Raw genomic sequence first — 23,304 nt, 5'->3', positions numbered from 1 at the left:
GGCCCTGCTGGGGCAGGGGCTGGGCCCGAGGGACAACCAGGTGCTGCCATAATTTCCAGAGGAATAAAATACATCAGTGCAAGGACATGCATTTCAAGCCGCCTTGCTAGCACACACAGAATGGTCCACTCCTCATTTTGTATCAGTTCCCCTTTCCTCCCAGCCTAAAGCAGCTCAGACAGGAGAAGATCCTCCTATGAGGCGTGTAAAAGCTCTCCAGCTCTTAGCGTGATGAGGGGAACAAACAGACCCCACTGGATGAGATCTCTTATTCTCCAGGGACTGTCTCTCCTGTCTAGCTGAAGCGCACCGCTGTTAATAACAACAATAATAATAATGCTGAATAAATCTCACTCAGCTCCCACTTTGCTATGCACGTTTCCTCCTTATTTGCATCTTTCCAGAGGATCACACAGATAGGAAGCCAGCACTATTTATTTGCAACTGTGCCAAGCTGGCAATGTGCAGACATACACAGGGCTCAGGAACACATCTCCCCAGCGAGGGTTTGCAGGCACTGGGGTGTCATAAAACAGGTACCCAGGCAGTTCTCCTACAGCCTGTAAGGCATTGCAGCCTGCTGCAAAACAGCACATAGCTGCACCTTTCAGCTTACGGTTCGTTTTGGTGTCTGCCCCTGAATTTCTGGTGGAAATCAGCTGATTTTAGGGCTAGTGAGGATGAGTCCTGATGCATGCAAGACCAACGCAGCTCTGCCACAGTCCCAGTTCCCCATCCCAAAACCCTCTGCTGGCTCCTGACCACGCACCAGGAAGGAACTCAGCTTGGGGACAGAGGGATGGCGATGACATCTGCCAAGCACCTGAGCCAGCTGGGAAGAGGCTAAAGATGGAGCAGGACAGGGTCCTGACCCCAGGGAGATGTCCTTCACCCCAGCACCACTGGCCCTGGCACAGCCATCAGGTACAAGGCTTTGCAATGGCAAGAGCCTGCGGTACAGGCACAGAGAAAAAAGACACCCTAAGGACCACCAAACCTTTGTATATCTTCCAAACAACCCCAAACGTGCTGCAAACTGTGCGTAAGGGTGCATTTGACAGGGAGGAGAGGGCAGAGATGCTATGGGGCTGCCACTGCCTTTCTCCTCCCTCTAGCATCCATCAGGGCTGTGGGTATGCTCCAGCACATAAGAAAAGGGGGAAAAAACATCAGCTTTGGTCCCTATTACGGCTGCACCCAGCTCTGATGTACGCCCACAGAGCGCAGCAGCACAGGATACGCACATCGCAGTTTGTAGACACACACTCACAGAGCCCCACGGCATCTCAGAGGCAGCCAAGAAATATTTCCTCCTCACAAGAAATGTACTTTTGCTGGTTTTAATTTTCAGAGCTTCCCGGGGAGGGGGATGATACACTTCTCAGAGAGGAACTGAAGCCTGAGCAATCTGCGGTTTTGCATTTTGCTGGGGAGGGTGGAAGAAACATCTACCTACAAATACTCCCATGAAACCATCCCAGGCAATCATTCCCTTTTGTAGGGGAGAGCCTGTGAATGAACATGACCAGTCCGAAGGGATGCTGCAGTCCCCTATGGTGAGAATAAGAAGTCTTGTAAACGAAAGTTTGAAAAGCTTAAGTCTTTGCTGGAGAAAAAGCAGTTCGTGGGACAAGCAGAGCACCCAGGGTGAGGACAGCCACTTAGCATTTAGTTGCTTGGGTTTAGTTTGCATGCAGAAAATAAAGGCAGCTTTATTTTATTAATTTCTAGTCCTCCCCTTTCTGTCTTTCCTCCCACTTCAGGGGGGGGAAAGCCCATGTCCCCTTCCCCAGCATGGGCACGGGGGCCCTATGGCATGGCCAGGTGCCTCACTGGTGCCAGGAGAGGCACATTTGTGGGCACCAAATCCAGCTGGGTGATGGGGCAAAGCAGGTTTCAAGCAGCAGCATTTGGGGATTTGGTGGGGGATGAGTCACATCCTAAAGATGCACCACATAAAGCTGTGGGCACTGCAATGAGCCCGTGGAGGTGCAGGGTCTGTCTGGCCATGGTGGAGATGTCTGCGGGACGTTTCGTGCCGGTTTGGAATAAGAGCTTCCTGGGGAAGCTGTCATCGGAGCATTGCCAGAGGACCTCTCTGCTCCCTGGGGAGCTGGGCCAAGCCTGAGTGCAATGCCAATGCAGGAAACATGGAGCCACTGTGATCCCTTGGCTTGCTCCACGAGTGTTCAGCTCGTTTGTAAGGTCCCTGCTGCAGAAATACCAGAGGGTGTCTGGTACGGGACAGAGCCTGGGGGCAGGTAAGGAAACATGAGCAGAAAACACCAGTTTGTTAAAGCAAAGGCCATTTCTGGGAAGGGCTGGCTGCAAGGACAGTCTTGGCTTGAAAGCTTGTTTTAGATGTCCCACATGATGAAAACATTTCTTTGGCATCTTAAAAGTGTCGTGGGACCTGAGTCCTCGTTCCCCGACCCGGTGTCTAAATGGCATTGCACAATCCAATAAACCTTGGTGGTAGAAGGTCAGGGAGTTTTCCACCCACAGACCTCAGGTCCTATAGGCTGTGCTGGTGCTATTCTCAGAATCAGACCCTAAAATATCAGAATGAGGGCCACTGTGTTCCTGGCAAGGTCCAAGACCAAGCAAAAGCTGGAGATGCCCTCAGATGTTTCTCCTCCCCTGGGCCCTACAACTTTGCCCATGTCACTTCTCTGCAACCCAACCTCCACCTGAACCTGAGACTGTGGAGTCTGAAGAACTTCTACTTTGGGATTATTTTTCTTTCCTTAAGAAAGCTGGAGGCCAGCCAACCTTTTGAAGTGGAAATTACTAAATTTCTTTCCACGGTATTTCCAACCCACACAAAATCCAGCCGTTAACAGAGGTCTCCCGAGAAAAGCCAGTCTCCCAGGCTTTCCACCTTGATACCCAAAATGAGTAAATAGGAAAAACGACATGGCAGTATTTAGCAGGGAGCATTCAAAGGGACTGTGCAGCCTCACCCAGCCAGTTTTGCACCCGTTTTCCTGTGCACTATGCTCCCAGGAGGCACAGGATCGCACATGTGAGCTCCCAGCCCAGCACATGTCAGTGCTGTGGAAGCTCATTAAAATGGACCGAGCGATGTGCCAGCTGCAAACGCAAAGACAGGTCTTTTCAAATAAGCCCCATTAGTTCCACATGTGCGTTTGATAGATAATTTTTTGGTTACTTAACATGAAACCAATAATTATGGAAATGACTGCGATGATCCAGATACTTCTCCATAAGAAACAGACGGAGAGTAGAGGGAAGGCAATGTGAGAGACTTCGCAAGGGATTTTTCCTCCTCCAGTGCACCCATCCTCAACAAACTGCTGGTGCAGAGCCCTGCCCAGCAGACGAAAAGAAAGAAATCAGCTCTGCCAGCACCGGCTCCCTGCATGGTGCCTTCAGCTACAGGATTACACCCCTCGCTGCGCTGCCACACACACAGCCCTGCCGCCACATGGGGCACACAGCTGTCCTTGGCCCCCCAAAATGGGATGAACAAGCTGGGGAGAGTGCAAAATGTGGCTCTTTCCTCCGCTGCTTGTAGCCGGTTGTGAGTTCCCTGACAGGGGATCAAATCTGGAGAAGACGCACATTGCAACCAGCATTTTCCAGAAAACCTTTTATGCATCAGTCTGTTTATAACTAATAGCAGATTGCTATCCCTAACCCACATTGATTTATTCCTTCTCATGCTCGCTCGCACCCTGCACCATCCCCACACATGGGTGTCTGACACACAGGGCACAAATGCGCATGCAGCAATGCCACCCAGAGCAGCCAGAAAGGGCTGGGCACATGGGGGGAAAGAAAGAAGAGCACAGACATTTTATTGTGGGAATACAGCTATCAAAACAACATTATACAACTGCAAAGAAAAAAAAAAAAAAGTTTTTTTTAAAAAAAAAGAAAAAAAAAAAGGTGGTTATATAAACTGTGTTCCCTGTCTGGTCAGCACAAATCTCATGTGGGCTTAGGTCAGTCCATTTGACACAGCTAGAAATAATTGTCTGCGTTAACCATTAATAGGTCCCTGATCAAAGTTCCCTACTATCTGTCTCTGTCCCCTGCCTGTGCTCCCTCTGCCTGCCTCTCGTGGCTGCCCGCCTGCTGCCTACCCTGCTGTGCCCGTGCTGGAGAGCTCGGTGCCTTGGCAGGGATGCTACACCGACCACACTTCCATCCTGCACGTCCTGCTCTGCCCCATCCGGCCACATCAAGCACCCTCAGAGTTCCCACAGAGTGGTTGACCATGGCAAGCAAAGCCAAAAGCACGGGGGAACACGCCAAGAACGGGTCTTGCAGCACCTCCCTTACCATCTCCCCCACCTGGGTGACCACAGAATCACAGAACAGTTTGGGTTGGAAGGGAGGTTGTCTATTAACCTCTGGAGGTTGTCTATAAACTGCTGAAGCTCAAAAATGACGTCCTGCCAAAGCTCCCAGTCTCTACAAAGACATCTTCCAGGTGCTTGCATGAAGGAAGATTGCAAACCCCAAGAGTTTTCAACAGTAATGAGCCTCCTTTTTATTTTCCTTCCTTGGTTGTGGAAGGAAAAGGTGTTTGGGGAACTGGTACCCAATGGAACTGGTGCCCTTCATCCTCTAACCAGTCACCCCACTGTTGTGATTTGGGACCTGAAAGCAAGTCAACCCAATTCCAGAGCTTTTTCAGCAGAGTAGTTCTAACCGGGCAGACGTTTCTCTCCCTCTTCTTTCAGCACCAGCTACTGCATTTCCAAAAGGGATACAAGAGTCACGACTTGTTTTCTTCCAAGCCCACCCATCCTGCTTTCAGAGGACATGGGACCCACCTCTCGCAGAAACTACTCGGTGTGAACAATTCGTTCCCATCTTCCCACAGATGCCTGCCAAGAGAGCAAACCCAGCGCACAGCTAACACCAAAGACTAAAATCACCGCGCTGAGCCAGGCCCCCAGCAGAGACAGTAGCTGAAGAACCAGCCTAAGGCACCGTAATCCTGGCAAAAACAGTTTCAAAATACACTTTATCTAGCGAGTGTGCCTGGGAGCTATGCAGAGAATTATTTTGTGCAGCCTTTTTATGGAGAGAGGAACTGGATAGTGGTAGTCCCTGAAATAATTCACGGGTCTTTTAGCAGCCTCCATTACTCACTATTGGATGGACAGCAATGTTCATTGTTTCATGCTGTCAGTCCACTCCTTCTTCCCTAATTAAATACCTAACAAGGAAGCATCACAGCTTCAAAGCCTTGCTTTGCCCATGCAACTAAAAACCCATCCAACATCCATCAGATTTGTCCCTTGAAAGCCCAGCAGCTTATAAAGTCACTGGTATTTTCCCATCAGGGTTCAGGGCATCCTGCACAGTCCTCCAAGAACTGAATCTTGTTCAGTGGAAAATAAGCAGGTCAGGAAGACCCAGGGAGTGCAGGAGGAGGGTGAAGGTTTCGAGCCTGGTACACATCTGAATTTGTACAGAGCTGGGGGTGTGCTCTAGGCTGGTCCTTAGGTGCTGCTGCAACAAATGCATCTGAGATCATAAGCACCTACCGCATGAAATCAGACTCACCATACGTGCAAGGTAGAGAATAAAAGTGTTAATGTTTCTCAGTTGATTTTAAGTGCTGGAATAAGAGCTCAATAAAGAGTTTTCTACTTGTTCCAGTAAGATTTGAATCAGAGCACACAGAAAAGTACAAGTTATTATTCATAAATTAATGACAGAGGTGGTCGGTCCGTATATCTAGCTGTCTGTGTTGCCCTAACTCACCCCTGGTATCAAAGGTTTCTTGCTTAGCTTAGGCTTTTCTGGGTAAATGATTTTCCAGCTTTTGATGTTAAATGCAGCCCCTCTCGTTCATTATAAACCAACACACTATTATCTGCTCTTATTCACGCACTGCCTTTGTTGCTTGGTCAACCTTCCAGCATGCGCAGGATAAACGCCCAGAAAGAACTTCATGGAAAACCATGTATTGTCAGGTGCCAGAGCAGTCCTGTTAGTGGGCACGATGCTTTTTGAGGGGTTACCTTTGCTAAACTCTGACTTTGATCAGACTTAGACGGTGCGTAAATTGGATCCCCACAAACAGTACTGCCCTTCCCTGCCCCTAATAGTGAAATATTTCAATTCATTGCATCCGGACCCTCTCTCCCTGAAGTCCTGACCACCTCATTTTTGCCAGGAGGAGCAGTGCATGCCCTAGAGCTGTTAACAGTCTGGAGAGATGCCCTCTCTTACGGCTCAGGGAAAACTTCCCCAGCAAAGTCACAGGCATTTGGGACCACAAGATGCACTGAAAAACCTCCCTAGTTTGGAGGATGAATGTATGGCCTTTGCCAGAAACATCCATTTAAAAATCCCCATGCTGAGGAGCTCATTTATGCTCCACCTTAGACAAGGATTCCAGCAGATTTACACCCAAATCAGAACCTAGCTGTGGGTCTAGATGGCTATTCATGCCCCAGCTGGGCTCTGAATTTACTTGGTGGTTTTATAGGGAAGGATGAGACCTTAATAATTGGCAACAGGCAGACAGGAGCAAGGAGGAGGCTTCATCTCCTCCGCTCTTCAGTGCCAGCTCTCCAATTCACACCAGCTCCAATCACACATCAGCTTTTAATATTTAATTGCAGCTTTGCTGAGGGACTTTGCCTCCTGTCTTGTAAAGGAGGGGATGAAGAAGGAGTCAGAAGCGTGGTACTGAAGAGCCCCAAGGAGACTATCAAATGGCAGATCTCAGGTGGAGGAAAGCACTCTAGCATGTAAGTGATTTTACACAAAAAAACCCTCCCAGATCAGAGGAGATGGAATGAATTAATATCAGTAAACCCTTGGTGACTGGGGGGTGCTGTGCTGGTTGTGGGAACAGTTCAGGGTGGGCTGAGAAGAGTACTTCCATTTACTGTGCCTACTGTATTAAAGAAAAGGGGGGCATAAATGAAAAATCAGGGAACACTTCCCTTCTAATGGGTTTATTCTGCCATGAAGTAAATCCCCCAGGGGCTCTTCACGTGGAGTTGTTTAACATTAGACAGAACCGCAAGAATGGGGAATGATTCCTGGACTGTGGGAGGTGGGTGTCTGTGATCTAATAAAGCTGTCTCTTCTCTAACATTGTGTGAAATGACCTGGGGAAAAAATAAATAAATAAAAGGAGGGAAAAAAATGGATTTTCTAAAGCAAATACAGAGAAATATGCCTCCCTCTCTCTGGTCTTGATTTCAGATATGTTAAAGAGGGGAGGCAGTGATTCATAAGCTGCTGAATGTCACCCCAACCCCCCAGAAAAAAAGTGACCATATCTGCAAGTGCAATAGAAATCATTTATGAAACATACTATACAAGCAACACAGCTTTTAAAACAAGTATTTTCAAAATCTCAGTACAAGTATCTCATAATCCCATAGTTTGGATGTCTGTGTCAGTAATTAAAGAGCAATTACGTATAACTTGTAGGTCCCTTGAGCTCTATCTAAATTCAGAAAATGAGCCCCAGATGACCTAATGTACTTCCACGTGTCAGATCAGTCATCACAAATCCACTGCCTGAGACTTCTGCTGTGCCTTTCTGAAGCCTGGAATACAAGAACATTTTTGGCAGAAGAGGGCAAGAGGTGCTTAATCCTCCAGTTACTGCTTAATTCAGAGCTGATTCATGTCTACACAACACTGGAGACATTAAATATATATATATATATCCATTTATGATGCATACACATAATTTCCATCAAATTACTTTAAATGATTTAAAGCTGAACCTTTTTCTGGTTCTTTCCCCTTCTCTGTCACAAAGCTGGACTGGGTGACCAAGGAGAATAAGAAAATTGATGGGCAGAGGTGGAAAAGACCCATTCCCTGCATTAGGAGTAATTTGACTTAAAATGCGTCTTCTTAACCCTATTTTATTTTTTTGAAAGTGAATTTATGTGCTGAGGTTTGCTGATGTGTCAGTGAAGATGGAGTTTGTTCCATGGCCTTCTACTGCTTTCCTGATCCCATGAGTGGAGAAGGATGCACCAGGGGTTGTCTTTCCGTGGATCTTCACATCCAGCACCATAACCTTTACCCTCTTCTTCCAACACCTGCAGACAGAGGACATGGAAAAAGCTGAGAAGCTGCGGCCAGCTCAGTCCCTTCCTTTTCTGTGCCATTCTCCAAGAAGCATCCCAGAGCACGGAGCAGTTCCTCTGAGAAAATCTGTGTCTGTCTCCGAACTGGTTGCCAGGTGGGTGGCTATTCTACAGTTGCAGATGACCGTAGACCTCTGGAGCTCTCCAGGGTGGAGTCTCCTTCCTCCATATCCATAACAAATAGTTGTCACTCAGATAAAGTCTTTCCCAGGTACAGCATCCCAGTATTTTACATCTCAAGCTAGAGGCAAGTAGTTTTCTGCCACAAGTGCTCTTATCTATTTTACATTATTGATGCATTATTTAGTCTAGGAAGCCAAGTTCTGATCTAACCCCAGATCCACACAACAAACTTGCCCAAAGACAATAACATGGAAGAATTTGCCCTATACCCCAATGACTGTAACATTCCTAGGTGGACAATTAAGCCATTTAATCTGCATAGTCTCTATAGGTGCCATGAGGGAAACCAGCAAAGGCTGGAAGGATGAGCTGGTTAGGAGACAAGAGGGGTATGGGCATCTCATCCCCTCCTATTTTCTCTCGAGTGTTTCTAATGAAAATGCTCCAAGGAGAGTCATGTTTCAACCCCAGCCCTTTAAGGGATAATTTCTCTTTTGGTTACAACCCATAACTGAGATCAGATCACAACTCTGCCAAGAGTGAGACAAATAAGATTAGCAATGGTACCCCTCAGCGCATCTCCCTCAACATGAGTGACAGAGCAGCTGTCAAGATAGTCTCTTGAACTTCCCCTTGAGACAGTTTAGTTCCAAATATACCAAAGCTGGTCAATCTTCAGTGTAAAAAGTCAGCTATCTGGCAGGGTCTTGGAGAAAGCTGATAGTGCACTCACCACAGTGGGGACGAGAAGGAAGGTGGTTTCTTCTGCAGAGGTCTCATTCACCACTGGTGTTATGTTAGGGCAGCTAGTGGCTTGATAAACCCTTTTAAGTTAGGTTAAAGCTAAATAAATAAAAAAGAATTTGATTTTCTGGAAAGCTCGACTTCAGCAAGCCACTTATTATTAGCAAAGTGCAATAACACGCCACTTTTAATCTGTATCATCCCCCAGCAGATCCACCTCCAGTGGGGAGACCGGGTGCTCAGGACACATCTGCATGGATCATGGGAGGAGAGGGCTTACACCAGATCTACTGGCACTGCACTGAACTAACCAGTTGGTCCTAAAGCCTGACCTCTTTACAGGATTTTTCACATCTCTCACCCTTTAAACTTACCTTTGAAGTCTGGTTTGATATTTTCCTGAGGGCAGGGGAAGCCTGTCAATACAATGGAAAAACACAACCAGGCTAAAAGGGATTCAGGTGCCTTCTCCTGCCTTCCCTACAGGTACCAGAGCATCCTGGACTGTGAAAGCAGAATGCTGAAGAAAGAACATCCCAAGGTGAGAGCCAAAGACTCAGACCAGGTGGGACAGAGAATGCCCTCACAACAAAATGGTCTGGTTCTTAGCAATTAGAGACAAAGATTTTCCCAATATCTGGTGCTGTTCTGAGGACAGCAGGTCAGATCTGATTCCCTTTTAGTATGTACAGATAGACTGAAACATATAAGATGCTCCAGGATGGGATGAAAGCTTCCCATATAATATTCAGGTTGCTCTGGAGTGAATAAATAGTATTGGTATAGCCTACTGGAAAACCATCAAGAGGTGTAGGACCTGGCAGAAAATTTAATACTGGTTAGAAAGTGAGAGAAGTATTCTGAGACAAAGGCACACAAAGCAGTTAAGACACACAGATATCATCATATCTGTGTGAAGAAATCATTTTCTTGGCTCTTTTGACTGTAATAAGACTCAGACAGCAAGTTCACAAGTAGATTTAGCTCACAGCTTCATTTAGATGTCACCATTTGTCATATTAACTGAATTCCCCCCTAGCTTTTAGCTGTGACTACTGTCTCATGCTATGGCAAAGGTGCACCCCTCACAAGGCGGTGTCCCTCATATCATATTTTGATTGCAAACTCATTTGCATAAGGTTCAGCTCTTGACCCTGTATTTGCTGGGGTCCTGCTTTGTGATAAGGCAACTTGGAATAACAATGATAAAATTACATACTCAGCTTCATCCAATTTCCCTGCTGAAGACATGGTTGGTTCCCACTGACCAGAGAAAGCTGAACTGAACCTCATTAAAAAAAAAAAAAAAAAAAGGCAACATCCAAATATTTTATTTCCAGGACAGGGTCTTTCTTAAAATGAAACTCGAGGTTTCCTATGAGATAGAGATAGAGAGGGAGACTTCCTGGCTGAGGAACCAGTGGAATATACAGAAGAAAGTGACGGATTCTTTCATCCCAGAAAGTTAAAATGTCAATAAATATGATGAAAGATTAGGAAATTAATTAGGATTGAAAGAGTAGGAAATTAAAATTTCAGTTGTTTTGTTGCTGAAGTTAGATATGAGCCTATTTTGTTGTATGTTTGGGTTTTTTAGCTCATGGAGAGAAGATATCTATCCCAGACTAATGGTAATCCAATGGGGAAAAAGCATGGTTTATCTCGAAGCCACTGCGGTGATGTGTCCACAAGGAGGATCTTCCCATCCATAAGATCAGTGGCACAACACGGAATCTCCAAGGACTCCCGACCACCTTTGACACTCATAAAGCCAATCCGCAGAGTAACATTTTACCTTTTGCTCCACTCAAGACACCATCTCACAATGGGATTTTGAAGAAGAGAGAAGCTGATACCAGGATCCTGACGACAATCCAACCCCTGAGCAGGGAGACCAAACCCCATAGAAAGCCATCCTTCCCTTCCTCTCTTCAGGGCATGCAGAGGATGCAATGGAGCCCTGCCACCATCACATGGAAGAAGTCTGCTGCAAAGGTTAGTAGGTGCTCTGCTCTTCTTTGAAAGCTCCTCTGCAATTTATTTTCGTTGGTTGTCCAGAGTCATCCTTAAGAGTGGTTGGGCTTCATGGTGGTGGTTCCTCATCCACTGACAGCATTCCCCTGGGCATGGGGGTTGCACTGTGGAAGGGCAACCATGCCTAGGGACGGAGGATTGGGTTTACAGGGGAGCCATGTTGTGATGATATCAGAGCTACCATCAGGATAGAGCTTGCTCTTAGATGTGGTGGGGGTGAGCAGCAGATCCACCACAGAAAATCCTTCAGCACATCACCTCTCTATGGTACGGAGGTCACTTTCTGTATTATTAAGGTCTGGAAGACTCACCACAAGATCCCCAAACACATGCTGGGTCTCCCTTGAGACAGGTTCTGCAATAGCTTTGGGTGATTTAATGCTATCAGGGACACCAGTCACACATTCAACAAATTATTTCTTGCCATGATCCCTTCCCTGGAGGGGAAGAGTTAAAAATGGACAACCTAGATGGGAGAGAGACCTGCATTAAGCAAGCAAGAGAGGCCCATGAAATCGTTATAATCTGGACTGTTAATTCTGGTTCAGATCCTGTTTGAAACAGTCAGGTCTATCTCACCACCATATGATATCACCCCAATGATTACAGCTCCACAGAAAGGATTGGTCCTTTCACTGGGTATATAGCCAAGGGCAACACCAGCCCTTACTGAGTTTGAGATACTGCAGTCATTGTAAGGGCAGGTAAAGGAAATAGATGGATAAACCTGACCCAAAGAGCAGCAACAGTGGCTTCAAAAATGAGCATGGGTAGAGAAAACACTACTCGGCTCTGGAAACAGAGGGAGGCCTTTCCCAAAAAAATGAGGAGGACTGTTCCTGGAGACAACAAACCAAGGCCAAGGCTGGATGAGGTCTACAGGAAAGAAGTCCTACCCCACACAATACAAGGATGCAATATTATGGCCACCCTTCCCTCTGGAAAGGATGGAGTTGCTTTCCCTTCACTGGGGCCTTATGCAGCTTCTCTCCTCTATTTAAGGGAATTTACCTGTTTACCCCTGTCACCCCCACACAGGAAGGGAAGATCTCCCGTGACAGACAGGTGATCATCTCCTCAGTGCCGGATGCAGCCAGTGACTCAGCCACGGGCAGAAGCTGTGAGTTGGATTTATTTTTGCTTACCTGTCATCATTGCTACTCTACTGCCAACTCCATAGTCACAACCTGGAAGGGGCAACTTGATCCATGAGCAAAGTTGTATTTCCCACCTAACGCTGCAGCAGACACAAGGCAGTTCTGGCTCTGGTTCATGGAGGTGCTGCCAGGCAGGAATTGGCCATGCAGGGGTGCAGACAAGGACAGGGAGCACGATGCGGAGAGCAGACAGCCCCACAAAAGCAGCTGTACCCCTTCCAGCCCCGAACGGGCCCATTGCACAGAGCTGGCACACCCCAATGCAGCTGGGATCTGGGCCAGCGATGAGTCCACGGAGCCATCCTGACTCCCTGTGCTGTTATCCCAGCATTTAAAAATAGCTGGGACTAGACACCACGGCAGAATTACGTCCGTGTTTAGATTGGGGTGAGTCATATCTGCCTGCACCTCAGCCTTGAGGAAAGGAAGAGGGAGAGGTTTCTTTGTACCTAAGGAGTCTTGGCTGGGCTCCTTTTTGGACTTGGCAGCAGTGGTGTATCAGACAGAGTCATCTTTGGCTGAGGACAGGCTATGTAAGTGATCCCTAATGCTATGATATCATCGGGACTACAGCAGGTCAGGGATGTTTCAAGGCAGGAGGCATCTGTGAACAGGGAGAGATCCAAGCTGAAGCTTTGTGTGGGAAAGGGTTGGATTTTATCAAAACTTGTCAGGAAGATTTTGGAGGTTTGGGACTAAAAAGAGCATCTCTCTTGCAATCCCATAACGACTGGATTTGAGACCAGGGGACCATCCTGTCTGCTTTGGGCCCGAAGCAGGAGCCCGCGGACCCCATATCCCAGCTGCCTAGGGTTTGTTCTCTTTCCTTTCCTTTTCTTTCTTCTCTTCCACATGAGAGAGAAAAAAAAAAAAAAAAAAAAAAAAAAAAAAAAGATGACACGCTTCCAGGATTTGAGACACTGTATTTAATTACTCAACTGCATGGGAAAACAAGTCTCTTACATGAGCGCACAGACAAAAGAAGGAGCTGAAGTTTCCACAGCGTTGCTGGGATTTTTTTTTAATATCAAAGCATGTGAAGTCACCATGCTATCTTGCTAAATGCGATCACAGTATTTATTAGTTGCAGTGTGCCTTTTACAGCATGAGGAACATCTTTTCTTCTGGTTGGTGGATGGTGACTCACGGTCTATCTTAGAGACTTACACCACTCTCCAGCCCTTGGCTCACAGCCTTGCAATAGCAAAGACTTCGTGTCGTCTTGGGCACTGCTTCTGTGGTAGGGCTAGGGTTTGCTTGGGGTGGGATCCTTCTGGAGAGGTAATTGCAGCCAGGAAGAGAGCTGGGAATATGATAGCTACCGCTGATGCAGGCACTGGATTGGCTCATAGATGGGACTCTAGCTCAGAGACAGGAGGTGTAACGATTCCTAAAGAAGTCCAGGAACCAGCTGTCCCATACCTCTTCTGGGACAAGACTTGTCCATGACTATACATGTGCTGTGCTTGGTTGTTTCCACAGAAGGTCACATCAGTGCTCCACATGCCCCAGCAGGTTTTCTGCAGGAGCCTGCTCACCATCACCCAGGGACTGCCCCACAGCTCTTTTTTTTAGGGCTGAGAAGCGGACACCTGGCCAATGCAGTGACCTGGTATGGGGAAGGCAACGTGTTCAATGGCTTGAAGCCACACAGTGCTCTAAGGATATACAGAGCGCAGGTTTGGGCCACCATGAAATGGTGGACAGCAGCTTGGTAATGTTCAGGAAAGCTCTGCTGACTGGCATTGGCTTATCAGCAAGCTCATGGCCATGAAACAGTTCAGAGCTGAATAATTACACATAAAATCAAAGCACCTGTAACTCCTTCGAGACTATGCTTTGTCACCTCTGAGATGCTAAGGGGGTCCTGAGCATTGCTCAAAGGGCAAAGCTGGCTGCACCCTTTAGGAGAGCCCATTCCCAGGCACATAAACCAGCTGGGCTTCATCCCCAGCCACACTAATGGCATAAAATGATCTGGAGGAAGCTGTCACTGAGGACATCACCAAGTCACTGATTAATGGGGTCCAAAAGGCTATAGTTAGCAGTAATGAGATTAAACTGAGCTGTGAAAGACTTACACGATCTAACAAAATACTTCCTAAGATGGAAGACTGTAAATCAAGGAGCCATTCTCCCAAAGGGAAATGGTTGAAAGCTTGAGTTCTTTAATATTAAAAAGTAGAAGGCACCAGCTAATTTGCTGCAGGTATAGTCTCTCGAGTGGTCTAGCTTTAAAAATTTACAACTTGCAGATGAATATTGGCAACCAGAGAGAGGAAAATCACAGCCAAGAAAGAGAAGAGAGGGGCTCGTGTGTAGGCATGCCGCTCCCCCAGCTCACATGCATACTTATGCTTGTGCATGTATGTATTGATATAGCTCCGTTATTCAGGGCTTTCAGCTGAAGGGCACGCGAGGATGTTATCTCGGTGTCATACAAAGATGAAACAGGAGTCTGACGTGACTGCAAATTACAGAGCATCGAGATTGCCTCCAAAAATGCCTTTAATTCCCTTCCCCTTTCTATTCTGCAGTCATTTCAGTCTGTACTCACAGGGAATTTTCAAAGCCCAGCAAGGAGGGGAGGCAAAGGGGAGCACAGAGGCAGTGGGCTGCCCGATCCTACGATCTGGTTTTGGCTGCAAGGCTTGCTTGCAAGGGACAGCAGCGTCCCCTGCCCACCACAGCACCCACACCTTATCCTGCAAGAGAGTGCGCTGCCATCTAGTGACAAACATCCATCCCCCTTTGGTCCCAAATCTGGTCTCCGCAGGGACACTGCTGCACAGTGGCTGCCAGACACTGTGTCCTTGGTGGGCTCTTACCTTTGGTCCCTCCATAATCTGGGGTCTGCAGCCAGCGCCCTCTGTTCACAGCAAACCAGGCAGCAGACAGGCTTGGGAGGTCACTGCTAGAACTAGAAAGACCTGAAAATATGGGGGAAAAATGCTGATTTAAGATAAAAGGCTCTGCTTGTGTTACAGGTGGCTCTGAGTTCAAGGCAACTCTGGCATGTGCAGTGGTACAGCCTCCTGCAGCCAAAATAATCCTTAAAATCTCATTTCCCTTTCACCAGCTGCTTTGCATGAGCATGACAAAAGGGAATTGAATGACAGGGCTCCCGCAAGTGGCCAATCTGTCCAGCTTTAAGAGCTTTGTGCCTCTCCAATTCAGCCAGGGAGGAAACTTGGGGTGTTCAAGTGTGGGATGCATCTGGACCCCCAGTTCCCAGGAGGAAGGGGTAGAAGTGGGTCCTTTCCTTCCCCGCTCCCCTCTCCCAGCCCCTGTGGCAGCTGGCTGGGGGTGCTGAGATCACAGGCATGTTTTGGGGCTGTGATGGGAAGGTGCAGATGTTCCTGGGTGGTTACAGAGGACAGGAGCGCCGGCACCATCTCATCAGACATGAGCTGTCACTGTTTATACCTGGTCTTGCTCTGCCCCAATCTGCCCTTTCCTCCTGCCTTTACACCCCTCCACCCGCACAAAATAACTAAACCCTGCTCCACCGTGCATTCTGCCCCCTGCCTGATGCTGTGCTAGCTGACACCCCTGCCACCAGTTCATGCTACCTGCTGTGTGTGACAGCCCCAGCCATCCCCAGATGATGTCTCCTGATTTTCTGCCCTGCATCACAGAGTACACTCGGTATTGGTCACATCAGTCTGCACCTCCTCATCTGCTCAGCACCACCTTGCTCATACGCTGTATGATCCCCCCCTCAGCATGCAGCAGTAACAAGGGTGGCTGTATTTTTTTTTGCCCCCCTCCTGCTCTCTCCTCCCCTAGATGGTTAAATTTCATACTAATTTTTCTCTTTGCTATGATCCTCATTTATTAAAGGAAGCGACGTAGAAAATGGACACTATTTTAGAGAGAGGCATGGTGGTCTTCCTAGACACCAACATTAACAGAGACAGCTGGGAGCTGGTAACTTGTAGTCTTGCAGGATGTTTAAGGACCTGGGCTATGGCAGGGAGGAGCAGGGTCCATTCAGGATCCTCAGTGAAAGCTGGTCATCTGGAGCTGGATGTGATGTGCCGTGCTGTGACAAGACATGATGATGTGATGTGCTGTTGGTAGGGAAACCTCCTCATGGCATGTTGACCCACAGCCTGGATGGTGTATAACATCCTCTCTGTGGACTGATATTTGCAGACCCATAGCGGAATGCGAGGGGCAAGGGCCCCTCCAAACATATCTGTAAAACACCTGTGAAGGTGTTCAGAGGTAGGGAATCCCCAAAAAAATCTCACATAGGAAAATTGCTACTGGAAAGTTGCTTGACATTTTGAAGAAAAGAGCATGGAGACCCTTTGGGACCAGGGATATGCTCCACCAACTCAGCATAATGCTGTTGAGATCTTTATGTGACCAGAGAAATGGGGGCATCACTGTGCTATGTGCTGTACATGCACACCGCAGAGAGGCAGAAAGAACTTAGAGAAGCATCCCCACTCCTTGTTTCTGTTTTTGCACTGGGGGGTCAGAAAAGCTAAGCCTGCTTCTGTGCAGGCAAATAAAACATGATTTTTGCCCCTACAGCGCCTGGCCCAGTACAGCTCACATCCATGCAACTCTCTCCCCCGTCACTGCAGTCCCATGGAGTCTGGCATTGGGTATGGGGGGGCATGGGCATGGCCTGGGAGGGGGAGAGCAGGGTGGGACTGAGTGTGGGTCTCTGCGGCCTTCACCCAGTGTTTTGTGAGCCCAAGCACCTCTGATAGCTCAGGTGATGCTGGCTTCCATACTTACCCTTCTGGTACTGGCATAGCAAGCCTACATCTCCTTTCACCCCCATGCCGTGATTTAGAATCACAGATTCTTAGAAACATTGAATATATCGAGTTGGGAAGGACCCACAAGGATCATCGTGTCCAACTCCTGGCTCCACCCAGGACCACCACAAAACCAGACCCTGTGTCTGAGAGTGTTGCCCAAACGCTCCTTGAACTCCTGCAGCTCAGTGCCGTGACCACTGCCCTAGGGAGCCTGTCCCAGTGCCCGACCACCTCTGGGTGCAGAACCTTTCCTAACACGCAGCCTGACCCTCCCCTGTCCCAGCTCCATGCCGTTCCCTCGGGTCCTGTCGCTGTCCCCAGAGAGCAGAGCTCAGCGCCTGCCCCTCCGCTCCCCTCGTGAGGGAGCTGCAGGCCGCCATGAGGCCTCCCCTCGGCCTGCTCTGCTCTGGGCTGAGCAAAGCAGGGACCTCAGCCACTCCTCACACATCTTGGCCTCCAGACCCTTCACCATCTTCATAGCCCTTCTTTGGACACTCGTTATTAGTTTTATGTCCTTCTTATATTGTGGTGCTCAAAATTTATTCAAGCATATGCTCCCTAAAGGTGTCAGAAAAGCAAATCGAAGAGAGAGCAGCTGGGCCCAGTTTGAACATTACCAGGTTCCTCAGCTGTATCACTAACTCAGCCCAGTAAAGGCAGATCATCAAAACCCTGTGCCATCAGCTGTGTCTGCACTTGTAAATCACCATGTCCAGGCCAGGGTCTCAAGCTCTGGCACACCACTGTGCACACCATTAGTGTGCTAAAAACACCACCCATTGCCAAACTAAGCCTTGAGGGTGTTGAGAGCCCTCCATGGACTTAGGGCTTCGTTAACATCATTTCTTCCCCAAAAGGTGCCCAGAGCACCTCCCGGCAGTGCTGCACCATCCATGGAGGAATGGACTAGAGGAGGGAGGATAGATCATCCTTCTTTGTATACACACTTCCCCACACTTTCCCTTTCCTAAAATATATTTTTTTCCTTCTCAGTCCTAAAATATTTGAGCAGAAGAAGAAATGAAGAACCAGAAAATGTAACTCATACCTTTCACCTTCCCAGCTTTTCCCTTAAAGCTCTGGCTGCGACCTGAAGCGGAGTGAGCCAGGCGGTGCAGATCACAGCCTGAGGACATGACAGTGAGTCAGGGAAATGCCTCTTCCCTGTAGCACCACTGCTTGGAAGCATCCCCCCTGTCCTGTACTGGATTACACTGGGTATATTTTGAATGAACATGTTCTGAAAATAAGCCAGGCCCCCAGACTTTCCCCACCTCCATGTAGGATTGCTAAAACTCATGATTGACTCAGCCGGGTGGACGAGCAGCTTCACCCTTCCCTAAAAATAGACCAAGTGGTTCATCCTCTCAACATAGCCCAGTGCTCGGTGATAAAGTCAGCTGCCAGAGGCCACTGGGAGGCAGTGAACAGGACCGAGGTGTGGGGAGTGGAGCTGGGCTCCGCTAGGATACTCTAAGTGCTGCCCAGCCTTGAGTTTCACAGAGATTTTCCACTGGGACATTGTGACACAGCTATTGGGACTATCGAGGCCTCTCTGTAAGTAATTTTGGGGTAGATTTGAGAGGGGTGAGGTGTTGCATGAATACAAAGCTCTGGTTAATGTGAAAATGCAGGGGAAACGAGGACACTTAGGACCTTTTGCTATGGAAGGGGTAGTGGCAGCTCATAGAAAGCTGTGGATTTTGTTGGCCTAGAACCTGCTAAATTCCCATCGGCACCACGGATGGTGGCTTTGGTCTGGTTCTGCATTGTCTTGGCTGCTTGGGCATGTTCAAAGTGGAAGCAGAGCATTATACATGCGTGCTTTTCCCTCCTCCCAAAACATTGAAGTTCCTAGGTTTGAAGCTTAAATTTTTGTGTCTACTGGCTCACTTCTCTTTACTCTCAGGGTCTACTCTCTTCCCCAAAAAATGCTGTGAGGTACTGGGATTGTGGCCCCCATGACCAGCAACAGGAGAGAAAATACATACAGGATTTAGACAAGCAGAGTAGGCACTATGGGGCAAGGTGGGATAAACTGTTGATGTTACAACCATGTTGAACCATGTTCAAGACTGGTTGCAACACAGTAGGCAGCAAAATGTGGACTTCAGAGGGCAATGAGATTCACTTCAGCTTACATCCCTGGGATGAGTAGGATTAGTTAAGGAGGGAATTTCTTCCCCTTAGTCTTCTATCCAGGGAGAGCTGAGGAATGTGTTTGTGACCCTGAGCCAAATAAAGGGCTTCAGGAGGGAATCTGCTGGGTTAAGAGCATTAAGATGGACATACCGCTCGTAGTTGTGCTCACGCATGGAGGGTAACTCCAAAACCCTGCACAGCTCCATAGTACAGAGCTTGTGTGTCTACCCGTGTCTCACACTTGCTGAAGCTATTTAGCTATCAAAGTTCTGTTTCATGGCCAAAAGGAGAGAGAGAGAGGACTCCAGGTCCACATCTTGGTGCTCAGTCACAGTGTGAAGGGCCTGATCCCAACAACCTGAGCTAAATGTAGTGCTGTTCTCATGCATTCAATGATGGTTGTGCTTCCTTGTGGGACACATGTCCTGTTGATTGCTGCGAGTACAGAAATTCTTTAACTTCCTCCACTTCCCTCCAGCTCTTCAGTTTTCACCCAAGTTTTTGCTGGAAAATATCTGAAGTAGATCCATTTTTTTTTTACTAGGAAAAAAGGGATTTGGGGAAAGAGAGGTAAAGTTGGTCCTTCAAGTATATGTCACTTAATGAGAACAGCCAAAATACGAAAACTCATGTTCTTGTCCAGGCAAAGGGGTAGATAATCCCAATTCTGGCAATTAAGGGATCCAGCTTGGGTGGAAATTTGTAGGAATTTCCTTGATTGGATGCAGTATTTTGTAGGATACAGAAGCCTCTTTTCTAGGGTAGATCAGGCTGGGATTTCCCAACTCTATTGCCAAGGAGTATGGAAATCCTTCTTTAACATCAGCAAAAACCCCAGGTTTTGATCGGAACATAGTGGCAGGAAACTTTGCATTTAGTACTGTAAAGCGTGGTATTTTACTCTTTTAAAGCCAACCATTTCTCTCCTCCCCCCTCTTCTCACTGGCAGCTTGCCTCATTCAGAAACAAATGGAAATGCTGAGGAAACTCAATAGCTACAAGTGGGTTGGGGGTTTCTCTTTAAAGGATACTGCTCAATTTTTTTTTTTGGCTCTGGCTGTTTCTTCCAAAACAGTATTCAGATTTCTTGGCTGTCAGTGATGAGGAGCTGACAGCAGCCTGGAAACTCCACGATAAGAATAGAAAGCAGAGGCAGGGGCTCAGCAGCTCCTCGTGCTGCATGGCATCCCTGTAATGCCCCCATATAAACTCCGTGGCATGGCCAAAAAAATGCTTAAAGATGCATGCTGCAGCCCCGATCCCGGCTGCAGAGGGGCCGGTGATGCTTTCAGCAGACATTCCCAAGGTATCACTTCTTCGTGGTGGTTGGAGAGGGCTTCCCTTAAAAGGCCTGGTATTTGCGGCATGCCAAGAAGCCCTCTCCCCAGGCATGGGTTATTTCGGTGGGTAGCTCTGTGTTGCTTTCCCTAGGGGGGGTTTGAGGGGAGGAAGTTGCTATCTCACATCGCCTTCCTGCACGGCAGTCTGCAGGGGAGGAGATGCTGGTCCATGGGAGCAGCGTGAGCAGGCAGGGGGGACACGCAGCTTGGCAGAGGGGTTAGGGCTGAAAATTGTCCCGGTGCCAGCACAGTGGGTGAAATGGAGAAAGAGGGGAAGAGAAGCAGCTATGCTATATGGCAAAATGGTGGTTACCAACATTTCAGTGAACCCCCTGTATAAATAACAGATGAAGAGCCACTGGAGGATATGAGCACAGTACCAGGGTGAGCAGGATGTGCATTACATGCTGGATACCCAGTAACACACAGCAATTTATTAAACCCTCACTCAGCTTTTACCAACCCCTTACAAACAGCAGGGCAACATGCAGAAGGAGGCAGCTGATCATCGGGGCTCCTCTGCCATCTCCAGGCACTTCATACCCCAAAAAAGCAGGGGAGCTGACCTGGGGAAGGTTAAAGCCCTCTGTAAGGAATGACAAGCCCCCAGCAGCTGGCACAATGGGGAAGGCCACGTCCCCAAGCAGCAATGCCACCCGCAGCTGTCTCTGGGTGAAGCTTCTTGGCGTTTTTTTGGTGCCAGGAATAGAGTCCTGCGCATTCCTGGATTTTTGCAATGGTCAGAAATAGCCCCGAGCTGCCTCAGGCAGACACCCAGCTCCGCCTGAAGCTAAATTTTCCTGGGAGCTGTTTAAATTACCTGGGGGTTGTGATGTTCCTCCTGCAAAGGGAAGTCCAGCTGGCACCAAGGAGCCACAAACATTTGCAGAAGCGACTGAAGTTCAGGGACCATCAGTTTGGAGGTGCTAGAAACAAGACACTCTTCAGTAGCTTTATTTTCCTTCACCCCTTCCCACCCCCTAGATTTTCAAACTCATCTATATACACATACAAAATATGAATTGTTCAGCTATCATTTAGTAAACAATTCCATAAATATGAAATAGTATTTTAAATGTTATTTTCCTCTTCAACACATTTGCTGTTTAGTTACGTTATTTTGTTTCACTTATGCTTAGCACCTTCTTCTGATTTTGGCACTTTTTTTCCAGCCTACTTCCCATCCCAAATTTCATATATTAGCTCTGTGTGCCAGAGCTGCTCACAGGATTGCAACATATGGCTTGCAGACAATGCAAATTCTCTCTTAATCCCTTTCCAAAGAGAATGGCTTATACTTTCTGATGTGTGTTAGTCATTACATTTATTATCTACATCAGAGATGCCCCCCACTTCCAAATCAGGGATCTATTGTACTAGACACTGTACGAACTTATTTGAAAGGACACGGTCTGCTCATGAAAGTTTGGAATCAAGGGGGAAAAAAAGTGTTATGAATTCATATGATTTTTGTTAGTTATCTAACTATAATCAGTGGTGTTCTTCTGAAATTAAAATCTCACTTCTAAAGGTAAATTGCAAGCCCATGCGGTTTGGAAAAAAAAAAAAAAAAAAAAAGTGACCTGGACCAGAACAATCAAAAACCAGGTGACTTTAAAAACAAAAAACAAAAACATGTTTACTGCTGTCTCACACAATTGGCCAATTCATGGCAAAACAAAACAAAACAAAACAAAACAAACAAAAAAGCTTGAATTTGAAATCCTCACTGTCCTTTGTAGAACTGAAAATGAGAGAAAACTCTGCGGTTTGCAAACAGAGCAAAGTGTGAGCCAGGAGCCAGGGAGCACCCATGAGGATAAGCAGGATGCTTCCGAGCATTGCTGGCCCTCGCTTTTTAATAGAGGCTGCCAAAAATCCCATAGATGCTTCCCAACACAGCCTTGTACCGTGATTTTTCCCCTTTCCTTTGGAAAAAGCCACGCATGGCATTTTAATATGTGCTAAAGCCTTAACAGCAGGTCATGAGGACGGTGAGAAAGAGCAAGAAAACCCCTCCTCCTCCCAGCACTGCCCTTCCCCATGCACCCTTTGCCACAGCACCCAGGACCACTCACCCTTGGCAGCCTGAAATCAGGGCAGGGAGGCCGCCTGCCCTGCTCCCCTCGGTGTGCATCTCCTCCAGCACAGCATCCCCAGGACAAGGGCCACCAGAGCTTGGGCTGGAGGCAGAGATTTAAGCCTTTCCCCACTGACCGAGCACCGCCAATGGGCTGCCAGGCTCCTGGATTAAGCGGCAGCACCGGCTTCCCAGACAGCTTTTATGGGTGCTCACCCAGCCGCGCAAATTCCCCCAGCCCAGCCGCGGAGCGGCGCCGGGATTTAAGAGCTCTTTTTGTCCTGGGAATGATCCTCTGGGAAGCAAGGGTGGGAAGAGGATGGGGTGGGTGTGATTCAGCACGTGCAGCTCTAATATCTGGGGATAGAGGTGCTCAGAAATGGGGTCCAGCTCTAGCAGGGGACATGGAGTTTCGAGGTTTCACTAACACGTGTGTTTGGGACAAGCAGGTGGGAATGGGACACATGTCCAGCATGCCACCTCAGTCAGGGGACCCTGCTGGTAATGACCATCCAACTGGGCGTAACACATATATCAGGCAGCAAGGAATTGCTAAAATTGTCCCAAATTCTAAGAAAGCAGCCAGCCTAGAATACCACACAGCCAGGAAACCAGGAGCATTTCCATGCTGATTCACCTCCATCCTCCTGGAAAACAGAGTCCCCCTTCAGTGTAAAGAAACTGCTGTATTCCTGCCCTGATTTCCCAGTGCTAAGCAACTCTGGGACATGGGTCCTTTTGCTGCCACCAGCCTTCGGGTGTAGGGTTTTGGGTCCTGTGCCACGGACTGCACAA

General features: G+C 47.9%; 1 protein-coding gene and 1 long non-coding RNA gene across 5 annotated transcripts in view; one reads left to right on the top strand and one right to left on the bottom strand.

Moving 5' to 3' along the window:
• Positions 1-6,388: 6,388 nt before the first annotated feature.
• On the bottom strand, positions 6,389-22,769 carry LOC136789998 (uncharacterized). 2 transcript variants are annotated; one of them, XR_010829040.1, is made up of 4 exons: positions 22,508-22,769; positions 17,996-21,355; positions 14,995-15,096; positions 6,389-8,060 (listed from the first exon to the last, which is right to left on the bottom strand). It is a non-coding gene; the product is annotated as an uncharacterized lncRNA (long non-coding RNA). The 2 variants fall into 2 exon arrangements; XR_010829041.1 differs by having other exon boundaries at positions 6,888-8,060; positions 14,995-16,211; positions 21,250-21,355.
• The window catches only part of XIRP1 (xin actin binding repeat containing 1), a 29,920-nt gene continuing 17,517 nt past the window's right edge, over positions 10,902-23,304 (top strand). Inside the window, exons 1-2 of one of the 3 annotated variants that reach the window (XM_048062438.2) lie at positions 10,902-10,970; positions 12,048-12,129. In XM_048062438.2, coding sequence (XP_047918395.2) covers positions 10,914-10,970; positions 12,048-12,129 — 139 coding nt within the window. In that variant the 5' untranslated portion in view covers positions 10,902-10,913. Of the gene's footprint in view, positions 10,971-12,047; positions 12,130-18,376; positions 18,505-23,304 lie in introns of those variants that run through there. The other 2 variants (XM_066991403.1, XM_066991404.1) reach the window with 2 other exon arrangements.

This window comes from Anser cygnoides, chromosome 2, assembly GCF_040182565.1.
Source record: "Anser cygnoides isolate HZ-2024a breed goose chromosome 2, Taihu_goose_T2T_genome, whole genome shotgun sequence".
NCBI lineage: Eukaryota > Metazoa > Chordata > Aves > Anseriformes > Anatidae > Anser > Anser cygnoides.
The sequence above is the reverse complement of the archived record's forward strand: the minus strand, read 5'-3'. Positions and strand labels throughout refer to the sequence as shown.